This window comes from Penicillium cinerascens (assembly GCF_028974065.1).
Source record: "Penicillium cinerascens strain IBT 15544 chromosome Unknown contig_6_segment0_segment0, whole genome shotgun sequence".
Taxonomy (NCBI): domain Eukaryota; kingdom Fungi; phylum Ascomycota; class Eurotiomycetes; order Eurotiales; family Aspergillaceae; genus Penicillium; species Penicillium cinerascens.
In genome coordinates, this window is record NW_026695295.1 from 1,145,064 (window position 1) to 1,165,136 (window position 20,073).

At 52.4% G+C, this 20,073-nt stretch overlaps 7 protein-coding genes across 7 annotated transcripts; 3 read left to right on the forward strand and 4 right to left on the reverse strand.

Moving 5' to 3' along the window:
* Positions 1–611: 611 nt before the first annotated feature.
* Positions 612–2,655, reverse strand: N7498_006399 (phosphatidylinositol-3-phosphate-binding protein BEM1; the record flags this gene model as incomplete). Its single annotated transcript, XM_058453461.1, has 4 exons — positions 612–1,553; positions 1,604–2,356; positions 2,456–2,560; positions 2,638–2,655. 4 exons carry the CDS (start codon positions 2,653–2,655, stop codon positions 612–614), a joined length of 1,818 nt encoding a protein of 605 aa, XP_058307652.1.
* A 2,276-nt stretch (positions 2,656–4,931) lies between these two features.
* N7498_006400 (RNA recognition motif domain-containing protein) lies at positions 4,932–5,452 on the forward strand (the record flags this gene model as incomplete). The annotated part of the gene is made up of 4 exons (XM_058453462.1): positions 4,932–4,951; positions 5,011–5,083; positions 5,141–5,247; positions 5,365–5,452. The coding sequence occupies 4 exons, from the start codon at positions 4,932–4,934 to the stop codon at positions 5,450–5,452; spliced, it is 288 nt and encodes a 95-aa protein (XP_058307653.1).
* A 621-nt stretch (positions 5,453–6,073) lies between these two features.
* On the reverse strand, positions 6,074–7,874 carry N7498_006401 (uncharacterized protein; the record flags this gene model as incomplete). The annotated part of the gene is made up of 3 exons (XM_058453463.1): positions 7,648–7,874; positions 6,342–7,590; positions 6,074–6,287 (listed from the first exon to the last, which is right to left on the reverse strand). The coding sequence occupies exons 1-3, from the start codon at positions 7,721–7,723 to the stop codon at positions 6,074–6,076; spliced, it is 1,539 nt and encodes a 512-aa protein (XP_058307654.1). The 5' UTR covers positions 7,724–7,874.
* Positions 7,875–8,017: 143 nt separating this feature from the next.
* On the forward strand, positions 8,018–9,940 carry N7498_006402 (ESCRT-II subunit protein VPS36; the record flags this gene model as incomplete). Its single annotated transcript, XM_058453464.1, has 3 exons — positions 8,018–8,123; positions 8,180–8,315; positions 8,369–9,940. The coding sequence occupies exons 1-3, from the start codon at positions 8,023–8,025 to the stop codon at positions 9,938–9,940; spliced, it is 1,809 nt and encodes a 602-aa protein (XP_058307655.1). The 5' UTR covers positions 8,018–8,022.
* Positions 9,941–10,705: 765 nt separating this feature from the next.
* N7498_006403 (uncharacterized protein) lies at positions 10,706–12,801 on the forward strand (the record flags this gene model as incomplete). Its single annotated transcript, XM_058453465.1, has 2 exons — positions 10,706–12,541; positions 12,601–12,801. The coding sequence occupies 2 exons, from the start codon at positions 10,706–10,708 to the stop codon at positions 12,799–12,801; spliced, it is 2,037 nt and encodes a 678-aa protein (XP_058307656.1).
* Positions 12,802–13,525: 724 nt separating this feature from the next.
* On the reverse strand, positions 13,526–17,199 carry N7498_006404 (uncharacterized protein; the record flags this gene model as incomplete). Its single annotated transcript, XM_058453466.1, has 12 exons — positions 13,526–14,437; positions 14,502–14,643; positions 14,736–15,033; positions 15,127–15,458; positions 15,703–15,866; positions 15,923–15,995; positions 16,049–16,427; positions 16,486–16,500; positions 16,560–16,685; positions 16,733–16,950; positions 17,006–17,031; positions 17,083–17,199. The coding sequence occupies 12 exons, from the start codon at positions 17,197–17,199 to the stop codon at positions 13,526–13,528; spliced, it is 2,802 nt and encodes a 933-aa protein (XP_058307657.1).
* Positions 17,200–17,787: 588 nt separating this feature from the next.
* Positions 17,788–19,239, reverse strand: N7498_006405 (alpha-mannosyltransferase; the record flags this gene model as incomplete). Its single annotated transcript, XM_058453467.1, has 1 exon — positions 17,788–19,239. One exon carries the CDS (start codon positions 19,237–19,239, stop codon positions 17,788–17,790), a length of 1,452 nt encoding a protein of 483 aa, XP_058307658.1.
* Positions 19,240–20,073: the final 834 nt, after the last annotated feature.

A 20,073-nucleotide genomic window follows, 5' to 3' on the forward strand; every position in this document is an offset into this window, starting at 1 on the left:
CGAAGCTTGCGACAAAAGGGAATTTACAAAACGAACAAACATCAAGAAGCTCGGTGGCTCCTGTTCCTGAGGCGAAAAATGAACGGGCCGATGGGCCGAGTCATGTGACCTCGGGATCAGATGTAGAACCGAATATCTTCACGTCTAGTTATTTCAGAGATATAGGTTATGAACTGATAGGTAAAAAGCTTTCCTATGTATGCAGAATGAGAGCATATGTACATGACACTAGCGTGGCAGGGTATTTTCCCTCAAGGAACGAGGTATAGATGAGAAAGGAAATGGCCCTTAAAAGGGAAGTCAACGTAATGAAAACCAGAGAGAACCCGATCCAAGGAAAATGGTGACCATGATAACCATGAAAAAGACAAAAAAAGGAAGAAAAACCATGCCATACATCACGCATCATATTCGTAACACCGCGAGCCTCTTCCCCTCAAACAGGCAAAACCAAGTGCAATCGCTCAAAGGGCTGATGTAGCCACGGGGAATTCTCGAAAAGTGGATGCCAGAACGCCAATGCACCGTTACTCGTTGCAAACAGAAACACATAAAGATAAATGCACCACTGCGCCGTGGAAGAATAGGAGCGCAGTTCTACCTCGGAGGGTTTAGGCGATGCTCACAAACAGCGTCAACTTTGTGTTGCGCTGCATGGCATTCTCCAGGTCTTGATCAGACACCAGATCGACGTAGGTGCCAGAAGTCTCATCGCGGTACTGCACGATGATATCTTCCTGGATCTTCAGCCGATCAGACAGCTTATCCTTGAGATGCTGCATGCTGACGCCGGACGGAATGCGGATCGCGATCAGATCGTCCTGGAAGAACACCTTGACCTTCATCGCGCTCGAGTTCGATGCCGTGGACACCTGCGTGAGGGAGCTGGCCTGACGATTCATAGGCGGCGGGGCACAATTGGCGAAAGAGCCGGAGCCTTGTTGCGAGCGCTGCTGTTGCTGTTGTTGTTGTTGTTGCTGCTGCTGCGAGGTGCGGTCTTGGGGCGCATTCATCGGTACCTGGGAAGACTGGCGGGAGACACTGCGCGAAGGGTCTGAGTGATGCGACTCCCCCGAGTAACGCGCTTCCTCGCCAAAGGCGTTCGGGTCGATTTCAAAGTCGCCCTGCCGGGGCGCAAACAACTGCCGGACCAGTTGGCAGCGGGCGATGTGCGGAGGCATGCTCAAGAGCTTCTTGATGTACTCGTCGAGGTTTTGGCGACGGCCGTTGGAAATCGCATCGGTAACGTGCGTGACGGGGCCTGGCATGAAGGGGAGGGTGCGCGGTCGGCCTCGATTGCCGGCTTCATCTTCGAACTGAGTCAGGAGGGCAATCTGGAAGTCGTAGAAATCGTGGTAGTATCGTGACAGTTCCCAGCAGCGACCGTCTTCCATCTTCGCTTCGATAATGTACCAGTATTTGTCATTATCGAAGCAGTAGCGTGGGATCGAGGCGGCGACCGGCGCGAGAACGGGTTGGTAGTTTTGAGAAGATTGCGAGGTGGCTGCCTGCGATGCTAGAGTTCCTTTGCTGGCGTTGCGCTGGTGATACGGCTGATATATCGTTAGCATCCATAGTCGCACACTAACGCGGCGGTACATACGTAAGAGTTGCCATTCTGGCTCATGTGTGCGCTCTGGTGGGGGCTCATGGACATCTTCTCCATGCCGTTGGTGACGGCGCCCATGCCACCGCCAGCAGCGCCGCTCTCGATCTTGCCGAGGGTGATGCTGCTGTTCTTATACTCGGCAGTCATCTTCTTCCACTCCTCGACCTTGGGGACACCGGCGCGTCGCACGGCCTCCAGCGGGTCGGTAACCGCCTGACCAGACTGCATATCGCGCAGTTCAATGAAGGAGACGGGAATCAGACCGGGACCACCGAGACGGCCGATGGGTTTGGCGACGAACCATTCGGGGTTGGACTGGGCGATGACGATAATCGCCTCCCCAGCCTTGGCGTCTAGCTCGTCGGGGCGTTCGGCCTGGAAATCGTACTGAACAATGCCGTAAACCATGGCGCCCTGGCCCTTGCCGAGCGCAGACATCCTGAAGACGCCTTGACTGGTGGTGTTGATGGGAGAATCGGAGGCGGGAATGCGATCGGAGAAGCCCAGGTCGGGGTGGCCCTTTTTATTCAGATCGCCGGAACCCCCACTATCCCTTTCGGTTTTGCCGATGATTTCGAAGAAGGAGACAGGAACGAGCCCTCGGGCTTCAGGGATAAGCGGATTACAGGCCTCGTACCAGTCCGAGTCGTCCTCCCTGCTGATAACGTGGAAAAAGTCGCCCTTGCTGAAAGCCAATTCCTGGTTGGGGCCTGGTTCGGGTTGGTAGTCGTAGAGAGCTTTGATCACCTTTGGTGTGCGGTCAGCCACATTTTGCCTGCGGGACACGAGGGGTATCACTGGTTTACACCACGGGTGGCTGGGGGGGGAGGGAAGACAAGAACTCACCTTCTTGGGAGGGAGAATAGCGATCGCGGACTTGGGGGTAATGGAGATGTGGTGATGATGATGATGCTTGGGTTCTTTCTCCCCCTTCAAGGATCGTCTGATGGCCTGAAACCGGGTGTGTTAATTTAATGACACACAATACGAGGTCGTAAAGGGCGTAACGTATCCGAGGGGCAACTCACCTTCATTGCGGCCGACATGTGGAAAGGGGAAAGAGGGAGGAAAGGAGGGGGAAGAGATGACAAGTCAGAAAGCAGAAAAGCAGGGAAGCGAAAATAGGGGAGGCAGAGCAGCTTCTTTATTTTTCTGGCCAGGACGTTGATGCCACCATATCACAGGTGGTGGAAGGAGTGTACGGTATTGCGGTTCCAACCACAGGAACGGGCGGGTTGACGATGATGGTCCGTTTTTTGGGTCTACCTTCTAGAAGGAGTCCTGAGTTCCTATCTATGGAAGTTCTTTCTATGGAAATAGAACCGTAGGTACCAGTGGCGAGGCATCAGCTCCCTGACTACGGACGGGCGCATACAGCCCCCAATCGTCGACTTCATTGAAGATCCGAGTTGACACGTGATACCTCCACGGTTGGGCAGACAGCCTTGTTCCTTTTCCGTTAGAAGCCACCTTACCTTCCGAGTCTTACACGAATCACCCTCAAGGAACACAAAGAAGCCCTGAGATAACCACTGAAAAAAAAAAAAGAACACTTTCCCCTTCCTCCCCTCAACTCATCCGTGGTCCGACCAGAGCGTCAACCGTGGATCAGATGAGGTTCCATCCCAAAAAACGCTCGGATCGGCGCTCGTTCTTTCGCGCCGGGCAAATATTACTGGGAAATGAGTCCCGGTGATCAACAGTCGAGAACAAAGTGGTCCGGAGTCGGGTCTTTGACAGGCACGGACTACTAATTTAAAGATAGAGGAATTCCGGGGCTCGGAGTGCGCGGCCCCTGCAACGTCCCGATAAACTATGCTGCAATGGACATGTACATCCGGTCTGGAACATACTCCAGTCCACCCGGTCCCATCAGTACATTGTTTCAATCTTCTAGATCGGCTTCGCCCTTTCAGCCGTTGGTCCCAGCGCTGAAGAAACTCAGCCGCTGAACACCGCCGATCACGTATGATGTCAGTGTGCCCAACTTTTGTACTTTGATCTCTCAAGTGACCTGGGGTTCAACAAATGAAGAGAATCACGGCCTGAAACCCACGTGGGTAGGTACGTACACTCGGTAGAGCACTGGTACAACCTAACCGGGCAGCATATCTCGCTTGACATTCTTTGGCAGTGTGCCATCCACTCATTGCGTTAGCTCTCCAATGCCACCCATGGCTGACGCCGCCTGGGACCCACGCGGCGGGGCATCGCGTTGCTTCCATGGAAGGTTCATGGAAGGATAGATGAAAAGACAGCCGACCGAGTGGCACCGCGGATCTTTGATTTGTCGACGCCCTTTTTTCAAAGGTACGAGATTCACAAAAACCGAAAAAGGATGGGGTTTGGTAGCCTGGATATTCAGGCACCACAGGCACCACGTTTTTCTCACGGGACTTGGAGTGGCGATAGAGATTACCACTCACGCTCGACGAGGTGGCGAGATTATCTTGGCTTTACAAGATGGCTCGAAATCAGTTTCACCACTTCATGCCCTTTGATTCTTTTCCAACCCCTACTTTGAATCATGCTCATCTATATTTGGCTTAGCGTAAGACGGCCTTGTTAGCTTATTGAATATGAACCGGAAGACGCGCCCTGAAACGATGAAAAGAAGAGGGTGCTAAGTAAGGACAGTAGAAATCGAAAGCAGACTACCCCTCGGACACTGACGCCCCAGATGGCGCTAAACTGAATTCGGTCAGCAAAAGTCCCCACCATCTTTTCTTAATGTATTTCTGGTAGATCACAAAAATCACAAAAATCACAAGTGCTGAAACGCGCCGTGACCATAAACTAAAATGCGAAAAATATATCGCCCCCAAGACACTGATTCCTTCCTCGGTCTCAAGAATTGGTATTCAGTGACGAAACATAGGTAGTCCCTGAATCCTAGCTTGTGCAGGATCGTGGGTGCTTCGGCTGTACCACTGCATCAGCTGGCGAAAACACTGGTACGTATCGCCTTCGGTAGAGGTCTAAGCGACCATTGTCGTAGCAAGTTGCGGTGTGGCATTATGTCGCCTAATGCAATACCACCCTCCCACTTTCCTTTACTAGGTATGAACAGGGCCGATTAATCCCAGTCTATGCATGATTATGTCTGATGACGTAGGTGAGATGATGGTTTTATGCTTTTTCACGAAAAAGACGGAAATCTTACGTGATGAACTTAGTGTGTACGCTACTTAAAGAAACTAAGCACGCCCACTTCTCTTAGGTCTGTATCCAGTCCATCTGTTCTCCTGCCTATCTGTGTATCGGCAGAACCTGTGTGCATCAATCGTTCAAAAAGAGAGTATTTCTACTTACCATAGCCACCATGTCTAAAGTTTATGTCGGGTAGGTTCTCCTGACAACTGAAATGAAATGAATGATCTCTTAATATAAATCCCCAAAAGGAACCTGAGTTTTAGTACAACCGACGATACTTTACGAGACGCATTTGCTGAATTTGGTCAAGTTACGGACTCGGTAAACTGCACCTACCGATACTTTTTAATAAGGACCACTGATTCTGAGATGAATTAGATTGTTATGCGCGATAGGGAGACAGGTCGGAGCAGAGGCTTTGGCTTCGTTACCTTTGCATCCGACCAGGAAGCTGAGGGGGCGGTAGAAGGGCTCAATGAGCAGGAGTAAGTCTTGAAGGCATATTTCTATAATAAGAAATCCAAGAGCGAGCTAATAGAAGTATTATACTATAGACTTGACGGTCGCTCTATTAAAGTGAATTTAGCTAATCCCCGCCCTAGTGGTGGTGGTGGTGGCTATAGTGGTGGTGGTGGCTATAGTGGTGGTGGTGGCTATGGTCAAGGCGGCTATGGTCAAGGCGGCCACTGAGCTGCGCTTTGCACGCCAGTGCCCTAAATGGATAGGAGTGTCTCCTGCTTGGATCATTTGTTAGAGTGTTTAAGAAATCTCATCACAGACCCTATAGGCACAGCCTTTTATATTGTGACTGGCGGGAACGGGGAAAGCGCGCGGGCGATCTTTGCCAGATCTCTAGATCTACAGCGATTCTAAGCGGTTCCATAAGTGGTGACCAAGATTGGGTTAATGCCATTCGGATTTACCTTCCGCGGATTAAGTAGTAAGAGTGGAGGTATAACTGATTCGAAAACTACTGTAAAGTGGTGGAACTGATTTCGATCCACGCTGTACAACCAAATCTGTAGAATGAAGCTTAAATGCTAATGCTGATTTTGCTCAAATGTACTCGGGACACGATATCTACTAGTCCAACTCATCCAATATTCAAGTCCACAATCCCCATCCCAAAACAAGACGCCAGCGGGTATTAGTATGCGACTCTTGCTCGAACCTCATGGGTAGAAATAAAAGAAAAAAAGAAAAAGGGACAACTCCGTAGGACGGGGACCGGGCCAGCTTAACCAAAACGCCCGTTGCTTGAAAAAAGGCCGGAAACCAAGGTTGCAGGAATAGAAAAACGGGACGCGGGATCTAGATCTGTCCCTTAATATCGACCACTGCGTGGGCTGCGGCCTTGGCTTGTTCAAATAACGGGCCGGCCTTGCCGGTCAACAGCCTCACAGACCCGGTCTTCTCCTCCAGCAGCTCGGCGGAGGAGTTTTCAATGACGAACCGGGCAGTCTGTTCATCGGACTCAAAGCCAAGTTCTTCCGTGATGAAGCGGATGTTCACGTCGGGTTTGTACCTGTCATACGATATTAACATATATTCGAGACCGGATGAAAGGGGAATAACTCACGCTCTACAGATAGCAGCCAGAGCAGTCAACCGCTCACGATCAACAAACATGTCCATGAGATATGCTCCCATGTTAGGCGTGTCCAGATAGAGCTGGAAAAAGCGGTGATAATTGCCGAGCGCCAGCGCAGACCTCACATCTAGAGCATGCTTAACCGCAAGGTCTTGCCTGTCGTCTGCGGTAACGTCGGCTAGCGCATCGTTCATAGCCGTCCAGTTGCGCGTGTAAATGAAATAGAGAATACGATACGCCTTGAACTCAGTCGGGTGCCCGCCCAGCTGCTGTTTGTACAAGACTCGCAGCTGAGTCTGGCACTGGTTATACTCACCAAGGTCCCCCTTCTCCAGAGCGATGCGCGCGTGGATCTCGTAGACAATCACGGTGAACTCGTTCCGGATGTGCTGGACCGTTAGGTCCTGGCGGAGTGACTTGAACTGGTCGCAGATGTATCCATAGTTGCCCTCTTTCTTCCATTTCTTCTTAAGGAGGTCCAGGGTCTTTTGGAGCACGGAAAGTGGCCGGACGGTATCCGGGTTGGGAGCAGAGGTCAAGCGGAAGTAGTTCTTTTCCAGGGTCTGGCATCGGCCGATCACGGGTCCTTGGTCCGCTGGAGGACTGCGGGCCGGCGAGGGGACGGGTGAAGCAGAAGCAGAGTTCCCATAGCTGGCTCCGGCTCCTTCGAAGCGCTTCTTCCTCATCTCCAAATTAGCTTTGGACTTACTAGAGTCATCCGTTGTCATGCGGGGTCTCTTCTCTGTGGAAGGGTGAGTGATCCGGTCTTCAAACCGGTTGCGAGTGTTATTGTTAGCTTTTCTCCAGGGTGGCGAGCCTGTGCCTTCCTGGTGGATGTCCGTCGATTTTCTCTTGCGGGAGGGATCCGCCGGCGAGGAAGGGGTGGATATTCCCCAGTTAGACACGTTGGGGTTGGCTAGGATTTTGTTGCGTTCGTTCTGGACCATGACCTGTGGAAGAGCCAGTCTCTCCCAGTCGATAATGTCGAGTTTGTGGTTCTCCGCCGCATCGGTAATGACGAACCTCAGCTTCTCCTGCATTTCCGCCGTGCTCACGCTGGCCATCTGGTTTTCGGGTGCGAAGCAGCGCTGCACATAGGAACGCACTGCAGGTGGAAACTGGACACGCGGCGGGGCTGCATCCGCTGGTGTCATGTCGGCTCCGTTGGTGGCTGGTAGGGTTGGTTTATTATGGGCAAGACTACGACGTGCTTGGACTGGAATATAGGCAGGTGTCGCTATAAAGGGGCGGGTCAGTAACCCGTCACAGGGGAATGGCGGATAGGGACCCATACCAGAAGGTGGATAGGCAGCAGGCGTGGGGTTCGAGGCCGAGGCCGTTGCACGCCACGGGGGAACGCTGAAGCTCATCCCGAGGTCTCTAAAAAAAAGGGTGTAAAGTGGCGAGCAGTGATGGAGATGAGATCGGATAACGAGAAACTTGAGAAGAAAGGGAAAAAGGACGAGAAGGCTACGGAGGAAGTAGGGTGAAAAGAGATAAGACCGTAGATTGAGGATGAGGAAGGTGGTTAACAGTTGACAGCGCACAAGGCCAAAGATGAAGTTTCAAGTTCGACGACTCGCTTACTCCGGGATTTCTTTAATCCGGTCCCGCCCCCGGTTTTATGATAGTCGCGTTATCGCATATGTTTCCCAGTGCCACCTGCTAGATGTTTTTCAAGTCTCTCGACCTGACGACTGCATTGCGGCCTTTACTGTTGCCTGACGAGACTCTCCTCTTTGTCCAGGATGCGGTGGGCTTGTATGAAGGGTGTGTGGTTCCGGAGCTGTTGGTTTACCGTTGACGCCATACTGATACGGGACCAGGAAATACAAGATTCCCAACTTCCAGAATGGCCATGCCTACTTGACATCGCACCGAGTATGCTATGTGGCTGCTGAAGACCCTCGTAACTATTCCGTGGGGATCGACCTGAAGGAGATCGACCGGGCAGATTATCAGGTACGATCTACATCGTGACGTTCTGTATTGACTCACTGATAGATCTGATATAGGCTGGCTTTCTGAAATCGTCACCGAAGATTACAATATACCCCAAACCCCAGAAGAACAAGAGCGACAAGTTGCGAAGCGCAAATGCCAGTCCTGCCGTATCGCAGTCCACCCTCCAGCCAGTCAAGCCGCTCTCCCCGCGCCCTCAATCCGCCGCACCATATCAATCACCTTCCCCGAAACCAGTCAACGCGACATGGATATGTCCTATATGCTCATTCTCCAACCCTGTCCCCTCGAACTTTGACACTACGACAGCTTCCGCGACGACTCCCATACCACCATGTCTGGCCTGCGGCATCAAACCACCGTTCACGACAGTCCTCAAAGCGGCGATTAGCGCGGCCACCGGCTCGGCCACCAGTCGAGATTTACCCTTACCTACCATGAAACCGGTGCCGGTTGAAAATAGCACCGTCACGAAGAACGCTAGCTGGACCGACCCTTTAGGGAATGGATCGGTGTCGTGCCATCGGTGCACCTTTGTGAACCACCCCTCTCTCATCGAATGCGAGATGTGTGGGGCACCGTTGATATCAGCCCCGACTTCGAATAGTGGATTCGATGCGAGTCGTGCGGACTCTCCAGCTCCATTCTTCGATCAAACACGTGTCACCAACACGGAAGTGACAGAGAGCATCAAGCTATCATTCCGTGCGGGTGGGGAAAAAACATTCCACGAGAGACTTAAAGGGGCCCTCATTCAGCGAAAGTGGCTCCTACATAATGCACCTCCGGTACCTCCGCCGTCGCAGACATCATCAAGTACAACTGCTACTACGGCCTTGGAAAGCCCTCAGCCGGCCCCACGTGCTGCTGTGGGTATCGCGGGCCTCGAGCAACGCGGACTTGAAGCCCGCATGAACAATCAACTGGTGATAGGCAATGCCTTTGAGGATCTCGAGGCACTGATGGCGTCTGCGAAACAAATCGTGGCACTAGCAGAAACCCTTGCCAGAGAGTCTGGGATGGCTAGCAACGAAGGTTCTGCAGAGACCAACGCGGTGTTATCGGAATCGGCAGCCGCATTGGGAATGGTGACTACGAAGGACATGCTCAGTTCGGGATCGGAGAACCTCTATCTGTCGGAGCTGTCACGCAATCTGGCCGAGTACCTGACGGACGATCGCAAGGGAATCTTGCAACGAGAAGGTGGTATCATGAGTCTGATTGACTTGTGGGCGGTGTTCAACCGGTCACGCAATGGAGTCGAACTCGTCAGCCCATCCGACTTCGAACGAGCAGCGGAACTCTGGGAGAAGCTCAAATTACCGGTTCGACTACGACGGTTCAAGAGCGGTCTACTGGTGGTTCAGCGCTACGACTGGAGCGACGATAAGACAGTGCGTCAGCTACTTGAATGGATGGATGAACTACGAGTCTTCCCACCGGAGGAGCCGGTTCCGTGGGACTGGAGGGAGGTCGGTCGGGCCGTGACGGCACAGGAAGCGGCGCAGCGCTTCAAATGGAGTGTCGGTGTGGCAGCCGAAGAGCTCGAGATGGCCGAGGACCGGGGGGCCCTGTGTCGGGAAGAAGGGATCGAGGGCCTACGGTTCTGGACCAACCGATTATAATAGTAATCTACAGTTTAGAGAAAGTAGTATACATAGAGTCGAGGAAGGTATGACCGTCTATGTCGAAACCAAAGGGGAATAGATCCGCATGCATGATCGATGACGGAGAAGAAGGAGCCTGCCAATGGGCGTATCGGAGCACGCAGGAGTCGAGCCAGGAATCAACAGGAAGAAGAGCGACGATTCGCAGATTCGACTGAATCTCGAGTCTGACGTCATGGGCCGCTCTCAGGCTGCGGGGTCCCGTGACCCTCCGCCGTGATTGGCGAACCCCGCGATGATCGAACTCGTCTCCACTTGGTCGGAGCCCTTTGCTCCTGACTACATCTCGTCGCCCTTCTTCTAGTCCGGCTTTCCCCCGGTTCTCCCCTTTCTAACATCATCTTCTTTCATGCACACATTTTACACATATTCATTCCTCTTCTCCATACATCACGTCCCTTGTAAACGGCCTCCAGACGACCTCCAGACGACCTCCTGGGGCCCAGTGACGCAAGACCCGCTCTTATACACTGAATTGCGAGTGGGTATGATCGACAGTGTCCTGGAGCCGAGCACGAACTACTCTCCTGTCCACTCGTATACTTGTTTAAATATACTACGAACGCCACCGCCCACTCTGGGGTAATCCATATCATGAGTTCCTCTATAGCCTTGTCTTCAACGGGCGCCCGCCCGGCCCTGTCACAACTCGTGGCCGCCCACACCTCCGCCAGCCGGAGCGTAATGGGTGCTGCTCGCAACTGTCACAGCAGACGTGACAAGATGGAGCGCATCTCCCGCCGAATCGACAAGTACCACCGCCATCCCTCAGCCAATCCCGCCCGCAAGGCCGAGAGCCAATCTTGGCCTTCCACCTGCCACCGCGACTCAACCTCGAGTTTCCCATGGGGGCTGCCGTCTCGTTCCAAGCTCTCTGGCTTCTCGGCTGGCCGAGGCAACGGTTTCTGGGATACGGAACGCGAGCAGCTGCACCACCGCATCGCCTACCTTAAGAAGGTCTCCCAAGACCCTTATGGTGCTATCTTCGGTCGCCGACTAGATTCCTATCGTATGGACAATCAGGACAACGCATGGCCAAGTTTCCTGCGCTCCTTTCTGAACACTGAGCCTGCTGGCTCGGAGAATCCTCCCAAAGCCCATCTCCAAGATTTTAACTTTGCCAAGTCTCCTCAGCTAAGCGCTGAGGGACGCCAGTATGATCCTATCAGCGGACGTATGGCCCCCGTACCACCCAAGCCCATGGACACTATTGCCCACGCCGGAGTTGAGTGTCCCCCTGGAAGCGAATTGGAGGCCAAGTTTGCCTCTGAGCCCTTGGTTGAGAAAACCGTCAAGGAAGCTAGTTCCGAGTCTATTGACTGCTCTGGTGGAAGCGAACTTGAGGCTCTTTTCACTGCCGACCCCTCCAACTTCAAGAACGCTCAGGTAATGTCCAAAGTGCCTCATGGCCAGGAGTCTACCGTGAAGCCCAACATCCACGTTGCCTGCTCTCCCGGCAACGAGCTGGAGGCGCTTTTCGTCTCGGAGTCCCGCCGCACCGAACAGCCCGGTGCTGAGACTATGCAGGTCCAGCGATCTGCTAAGAAGCTTGACCCAGATGCCGGTCTGAGCTCTGGTGCTAATGTCGAGTGTACTCCCGGAAACGAGCTGGAGGCAATGTTCGCCGCCAATCCCGCTGCCCGTGAGGACCAAGCTCAGCCTTTGGAAGCATTCGATGCTCAGGCCACCAGCAGCGAAACCAGCTTCTCTGTCGACTGCCCGCCTGGAAATGAGCTCGATGCGAAGTTCGCTGCCTCCGTCGCCGGTCTTGGCCCCCAGACTACTAGCGTCACTGAGGATGCCGCCCCGAGCGTTGACTGCTCTCCCGGCAGCGAGCTCGAGGCCAAGATTGTGTCTGAGTCGATGAAACTCGGAACCACTGTCGACTGCCCGCCTGGAAGCGAACTAGAAGCCAAATTCATCGCTGATCCCGCTTCTGCCGAGCATGCCCCGTTCCAAATGGCTCCTGCTGCAGAACACGCTACTGCCAAAAAGGCCAACGTTAACATAGACTGTGCCCCCGGTAATGAGCTCGAAGCCCTGTTCATATCCGACGCAGCTAGCGCTGGTGCACGTTCCGCCGCCGTATCAGAAGTTGACACCAAGGCCCACTCGCTCAAGTCCAACAACCTCAGGTTTGAGGGCACTGAAGACCGCGTCGGCGACTTCGTCAAGCAGAACCAGAGCACAACGCCCTCGACCTGGTCCTCCACCGATTACCGCATCTTAGCCTACGACTCATCGATATCAAAGGTCAGCACTTCCGAAGCCGACTCATTCTTCGGCACCGCCTCCACCACCGCGCCCGACGAGATCCTTGCTCGCCTACACAATCCCGCCAAGTTCGTCCCCTACTTCCAAAAAATGCAGCAAGACGGCTACGAAATCGCCACCGGTGGCGGCGACATCCTCGTCTTCCACCGCTCCTCCAATGCCCCCAAGGCCACGTCCCCCTCCACCTTCACCGAACCCGACGCCGCAACCATGATGGCCAACAACGAGATCGCCAAGTTCATCCGTCACGACTCCGAACCCGCCCACTCCCACTCCACCTTCAAGGTGAGTGTCTAGACAGTGGAGCTGTCCAGTCCCAGCGAGCCCTTCTAAATGGTCCGTAGCCCTCCATCGAATCCGGCGCCTCCAGTCCGAAATCCAAACCCAAACCCGGCATTCTCCGCCGCATAATCTTTGCCAGCACAGCCACCTTAGCTTCATGCTACGCCATAGGCGTGGTAATAGAGTTCTTCCGCACTGGGGGTGTGGACGGGCGTGGCATTGACGGATTTACTGCCTTTGAATCTGAGCGGCGGCGTGAGTAGATCTCGCTTCTTTTCTTTCTCTTCTGTTTGAAACACCTTTGATGATCATGACCGCGAGTCGGTCGCAAGACTGTGATGCACATCTTTTCTGGGAGGAATTGGGAGGCTGGCTGAACGATTCCATCTCCATTCTATATATACCCCTTTTTACGGTTATGACCTTCTGTTTTGGTTGCATATGATATTATTTCGTTAGTCTTAGAAAGGCTTAGAAACAAGAATGAAGACTAGATTCATATACATTTGAAGTCTGAGTATGTGAGCTCGGTATATTGGTAGACTAGAGGGGCTGGCTTTTTTGATAGCGGGTCCATGCCGGTGATATCTAGTAACAGACTCTCGGGTGGGAACGTCAGTGTAACATGTTACTAACACAGGAAAAGGTTGCCCTACAAACATGTTGCTTCTGACCCATTGGAGGTTCTAAACCTTTTGAAGTACTTTTTTCGAAATAGACATTTAAAGACGCCAGATGAAGTTGTAGAAAATCCGCTCACTTTCCAAGGTTAGCTATGGATATCCCCAGACGGGGCCATTACTCCACACGTATCATTTGAAAACGAGTTAGATTGGGAGGTTTTTGCAATGTACCTGCAGCGTTTACTCTATCGTACGCCTGTAGATGTCCCAGTATCATTCTTTGAACTTCAAGCTCGCACCTGCAACTTCCCGAATCGACGTTGCCAACAATCATACCCGACTCCTCATCTTCGCCCTCGGTACTCTACGGCTTGGCGGAGAAAGGATCATCCTCATCCTGCCAAACAAAGTCCCACCACTGCCTTCTAGCATCGTGAAGACTACCGATTCGATCACCCTCGGTATTCCGCATAACCTCTCGCCGTCGGTGCGCTTCGGCATCCTCCTGCCGCTGAATGAGCTCCTCACGACGGAGTTCTTCCTCCTTCTCTTCGAAATTCTTCTCCTCTCTGTGTAAATCCTGATACAGCCTTGAATCGCGCTGCAGCTCAACACCAAACCCACTATCAGGGCTAGAAGCATCTCCAGCGTACGGGTGCTTCTCAAAAACCTGCTGCAGTGTCCCGCACTGTGCGGTTCCACCGAGGAGATACAAATGCAACGCAACGAGCATGTGGACAGCAGCGGCAAAGTCCTCTCTAAGCCAGAGATCAAACTCGCACGTAGCTAGGACTCGGAAGGTACGTAGGTCCGGTTCGTAGTCCAGCTGCTCCATCTTTGTATCTGCGAGTTGCTGACGGACGCGTTCCATATTTTTGGCTGTGTAAAAGCGGCTGCTGTCGGGTGTCTGGGCGGAGATGCCTTCGGTGCTAGGATTTTGGATTCCAAGGAGATGTTCTTCGGTGTTGGTATCCTCGATGTGAGCACTTTGCGGGGTTTCTGGTGACAAAGTTCGCAAGATCTGGACTCTGTCGGATGAAAATGTAGGTGCCGGGCTGGGTATCTCGCGGCGACACCACAGGCTGGATATTTTCTGGCCCGGGAAGAATGCGCGCATGAGGTGGAGCTTTGACCCATGGAGACCTATCAGGAAGATTTCCTGGTCTGGGAGCTTGTCGCCGGGAAGTGGAAGGTATCTTAGGTGCAGGAGGAGTTGACCGAGGATGATCTTGAACTTGTCGCCGAGGGCGGAGCGAAGAGACTGTTCTTTGGTGGTCTAATATGCGGTTAGTCTTGTTACATGTCCATAGACATCAATAGGTCATGTTGATTATGCGTACTGTAGACGTTGGAAGAATGGTGTGACTAGTCCATGAATGGGGGCTGAACTCGAGAGAGAGAAATCCTGCAGTCTCGGGGGCGTCCTTGTATTTCTGACGATATCCGGTCCAGTACTCCATCTGGTGGCTTAGTAGCCGAGGTCTGGGCAAGGTGTCAGTCAAGTCCAATTTTGACCAGGGTACGCTCATGATCGCGGTATTGCGTGGACAATATTGGGCTGAGATGTCACTCACGTCAAGGAGAAAACAGCATCGCCATCATAGGTCTCCCGCTTCAGGTCAAGCATCTCACCAATCTCGCTCAACAGCGCATAGATGACCTGGGCCTGAGTTTTGGATCTTCCACTGTTGAGCTCAGCCTGGAAATCCTCGCATCCGCCCTCCCACAATCCTTTTGTAAATTGCGGACACTTGGCGAGAGTTTTGAAAACGCCTCTGTAGCGGATATCCACCCTAGACCACTCTTCCATATCAATGGCACGGGCATCATCGGCGCCGCATCTGAAGATCCAGGCCTTGCGTGTGGCGGTAGCTGTGGAAAAAAGGAGTTAGTATGATTCCACGTACAGACAGATGCGCGTTCCTCTCGCACATTCGAGAGAAGGAGCAAGGGAAGTTATCTTACCAGACTGGCGAGCCAGTCTAAGGTATTGGGCGGGAATGAGATCCTCAAGGTTCTGGTTCAGGACGAACTTGGCTGTGAGGTCCTGAATAGTGCACTCCACTTGACCGCGATGGATGGGGTTGATGTCTGTGTTTAGTGGATGGAGGGTTCTCAGTGGATTCGGGGCCTCTATGATGAGATTTGACAAGGCGAGGAGATCGAGGGTGGCAGACACAGACAGCGTTGGGGTAGGAAAAAGAGATCGTTGGGATGTAAGAGCTTGAATGAGGATAAAAGCTGTGTTGGTGTGCACCACTGGGTAGAAAGTGTGGTATTGCCTGGAGAGAGACGAACTATAAGTCGGGTTTTACTTCTGAAACCGTTGTTGACTTGAGAATAATCCCGCGCATAGTTGAAGGTCTTACGCCGACTTCAATTGATCAACTATATTTGCAACCCACTCTCGACCTTGACACCCAAAAAGTTCCTCACACATGAAACAACACCGAATGTATCAATTTCACCCACAATCAGAGCTGCGCATCAAAAACTCCCGTTTTGAAACCCCCGTTCGGGTGGATGATGACCTTGGTATACCCATCCTCTCTCTTATCAAACTTGTGATAAGCAGCCTCGGCACCAGTGAGATCGATCTCGTGGGAAATCACAAAGCTAGGCTTCGCCTTGCCAGCAATGATCATATCACGCAGGTACCGGTTGTAAGCTTTCACATTGCACTGACCAGTGCCAAGAGACAATCCCTAAAGTTCGTTAGAATCATTTTTAAAAGACCCCAGGAATGGCACGAACGACTGACCTTCTCAAAGAGCTTCCCAAAACTAAGACTGATCATGCCATTCGCGGTAGCAGCATCTGGAGCACCGGGATCACTACGAGAAGAGACGTCAGCTTCAGGGCGCGATATAGGGATCGGTAACATTACCTAGGAACATAAAGACCCGGAATACCCATTCCTCCGCACGCGCGCGTAACACGGATCATGTTCTCGAGTACAATATTCGGCTTCTCGGAAGACCCGTTCGGGTCAACGGCTTGGTAGCCAACGGCATCGACGGACCGGTCAACCATATCGCCATTGTGGGCGATAATTTGGTCGACGGCATCGCTCTTCGTGAAATCAATCGGGATGCAGCCAATCTTTTTTGCGACTGCAAGGCGCTCGGGGACTCGGTCAACGACGTAAACGAAGGATGCGCCGCGAAGAATGGCTGAGTAGGCGGCCATCAGGCCGACAGGGCCTGCGCCGAAGACTGCGATGCTTTCGCCTGATTTGAAGCCGGAGATTTCGACGCCGTGCCAGCCTAGAAGGGATTCATGAGTGAGTTGGGTTCATTGTGTGAGAGTGGTAGGTGATCGTACCAGTGGGGAAAATATCTAGTAAGTCGGTCAGTCAATACAAACAACCCAATTCGTGAGCAGGGGTTATTACTTACCTGCCAGAAGAACAAAGTCGGCTTCGTGCTCGGCTCCCGGAGGCAGCTTCAAAGCATTGAAGTCCGCATACGGTACACGGACGTACTGTGCCTGGCCTCCACGGTAGGGACCCATGGCAACGTAACCTGCGAAGTGTCAGTGGAGACGTGGTACTCAGAACCTCATAACCCACCATAAGCTCCGCCCGCAAAGCCAGGGTTGACACCAGTGCAAAACGCCGTCCGGCCTTCCTCGCAGTTGCGGCACCGACCGTCGGCAACGTTAAACGGCATTACGACACGATCACCTTTCTTCAACAACGTCACACCGTCTCCCATTTCGTCCACGATGCCCATATTCTCATGCCCGAAGGTGATTCCCGGCTCAGCCGCAGTTCGGCCTTCGTACATGCTGTGACGCAGTGAGCTGCAGTTCGCCAGTCCGTAAAATCACATCGGAAGCTTACTGCAAGTCCGAGCCACAAATCGCCGCCTCATCCCTAGTCAGTCTTTCTGTCAAGCCAGATCAAATGTGCAAACTCACAGTAGTGACTTTCACGATGATATCGTCAGGATGCTCCAGCTTAGGCTTTTCGACGTATTCAACCCGGACCTTGTACGGCCCAAGGTAGTTCAATGCCTGCATAGTAGCCGATGCCATTTTGATTTGAGACTTGAAGAAATTTGACGACCGAAGCTTTGGGTGGAGGTCAGTGGGGTTTTGAGAGAATTGGAGAAATTCGCCGGGAGTACATCATATGATTCCAATTCTGACGTGGATTTGACGACGCTGCCAGCCAAATCGGACGCTCATTCCCCGGGATCTTTTGCTTACATGACAAAGGCTGCGGCGAATAGTTTGCAGAGGATGGCTGCACCCCGCAATAGATGGTAGGGCACGGTCGATGGTATGAGGGGAAAGCTGCGGGCTCCCCGCAGTTACTGATAGAGCGTTGGGGTAAAGTACATAGATTGATTTCTGCCCCACATCCTCTAGGAGTATTGAACAAGTTGGATAATCAGCCCAAGTATGTTGAGAACCGAACTCCTCACAAACACTTTATCCGCCGATAGCACCTTGCTAGAGGATTTATCATTCGAGCATCCGTTTACGGAATCACGACGGATGGAACGAGCCGAACTGTCTGGCCTCCTTGCATCAAAATGTACTTTGTGAATGAAGTTCTAGTCAGAGAGTATGGATTTTATTATTAAAAATCAAATGCAAGCCGATCGTGTATGCAGCTTGCTATACAGTAGCGGGATCCTCCGGACCAAACATAGCCTTCCAGTATTTCCTCACCCCATTGCAAATACCCGTCTTATTCTCCCAGCTCTCAAATGTCGTCTCCAACTCACACCCCGTCCACAGAATATCCGCCCAGAACTGTTTCTCGACATCGACAGGGAATGCTTCAATCATTTCTTCCGGGATAGTCCAAGCACGGGTATAATTGCCATCGTCGAGGAAAGCCGGATTGACACTCTGCTGCTGGAACACCGTTGCAGGGTTGAATTTAGGGAAATTGGCGTGGATGAAAAACGGACGGGGCTGGGTCGCCTCTGACCCATTCACGCGCCACTCCCCTTGCTGGGTGAGTTTGTAATCCTCGATTGGATCAAACTGAGCCATTGCAGATCCGGCAAGCCCAGATGCCGTCCTGTGGCCCATGGCACAAATACGCTCACTGACTTGGTAAAATGGCTCACCCAGCGCCGTTGCTGCTGCGATGAATGTTTCCTTGTCGCCTTCGCCTGCAGCGCCCTGGGTGAAGAGACGATAGTAGTGGGTGGGTCCCCAGAAGTTGTAGTAAGTTGCGAGCAGAAGAGTCCGTAGGTGCGTTTTCTTCGAGATGACTACTTCGCCGGACTCGGTCGATTGTCGAGATTCCATGGGAGGAACCTGCTGCGAGGAGATCTCGTAGTAGAACGGAGAGGCGGTGGAAGCCCAGAAGTCGGGCCAGGTGACGAATTTGGTATTTTTGAAGGGAGCTTTCTCGAAAAGCAACTCCGGCTTGACGATTGGGAAAGCATCTGCGTCCAGAAACAGGATCTCTTCAAAGGAAGAGAATATCATGGCGAATGGTTTCAGCTGGTATTTCTGGATTTTGTTGCTTTTGGGAATTGCATCGAGAACATCCGACAGCACGGTGCACTTTGCACCCAGCGAAGGCAAAACAGTGTCGCAAATATACTCCTCGTACTCGTCGCGTGTGGCCAAAAAGACCTCCATTGGCAAGTGTGAGCCTGTGCGGCGCAACATTCGTAACGAGATCACCAAAACCGGGAGATATGCTCCTCCCGCGGTAGTAACAATGCCCCTTGTACCAGGAGTGTAGGCCAGCTGTGGCGGATCGGTGGTAATGGCGTCGACAAACTCGATGTGCGCCTTCTTCATGCGCAAAACGTCACTGGTAGTCATCTTCAGGAGTTTCGGTCGGGGATCTGGGTCCGAAGCCTTGAAGCCGGATGATGGCGCATTTCCGAGTCGTCGCGGCGGGGCGCATTTTGGTTCGTGTTCCATCAATAGTGTTTGGAATTGACGCCAGAAGTGGATGTGCTCGGTTGCATTGCGATGATATGTCCCCGGTAGAGCTTTAGGTGGGTGATACTCTCGTAATCCGGTCCCTCCAGACAAATACCAAAGTGTGGCAATAACGAGACTCGACACGATCAAAACCCGGAGTTTGCGGGTCATCATTGCGACCGCTCGAAGTATCGAGCAGACATTGATGGTGAGGGTCAACGAAGGTGGCAGACAGGCACGCGAGATTAATCAGGAAGGGCGCAAATTATAAGTCTGCATTGGGATTATCCCGGGAACAATAAAAATGCGCGCGGATCCGGCTTAGCATCTGGGTGATGTTCATCTACAGGATTCCAATGTGGGAGGTCGTGTTTTGAGATCATCCGGAAGCGGCCCGCTTGGCGATCATGGACGAGGCTTCGAGTTTGACTCGGCCGGGCAAATCAACCATGTCTTCTCTATGAGCTATTGTATCTGCCTCAATAATTTCTGCCCATTAATTGTTATATCATCAATTAAATTGAATTATTTTCCCAAAGTTGATTCCATGTTGCGATCTTTGGAAGTCAGATCTCGCTCCTCGTGGTTTGCCAAGATCCCGGATGCGGAAAGCGAGCGAAGCATGAACCGCCGTAAGTGCTACTGCTGAGGTACTCGTACAACACGTTGTAGCATTATTGCAAACAGAATTTAATTTAATATTCCGGGTGCCTTGCCATTATATCCCAGCAGGAGCCGCAAGATCACAAATACGTCAGAAGTTATCCGCAGTACACTTCAAACTGCGACGGGGTTATGATCTCGGCCTTGGGATACAAAAAGCGGCTTTTTCTTCATTCTGTCTATCAGAATAATCATGATCAGGTATGTTCTGCTCTTTGGACAATCCTAGCTGTGTTTACTGACGTTAGCAGACCATCTCTCACGCGTTTCAGGATATTTTGCATCTTCATAGCGGCCATTCTGCTCGGAGGTTTCGTAAGTAGAAAATCCCGCTACCGTTGCTGC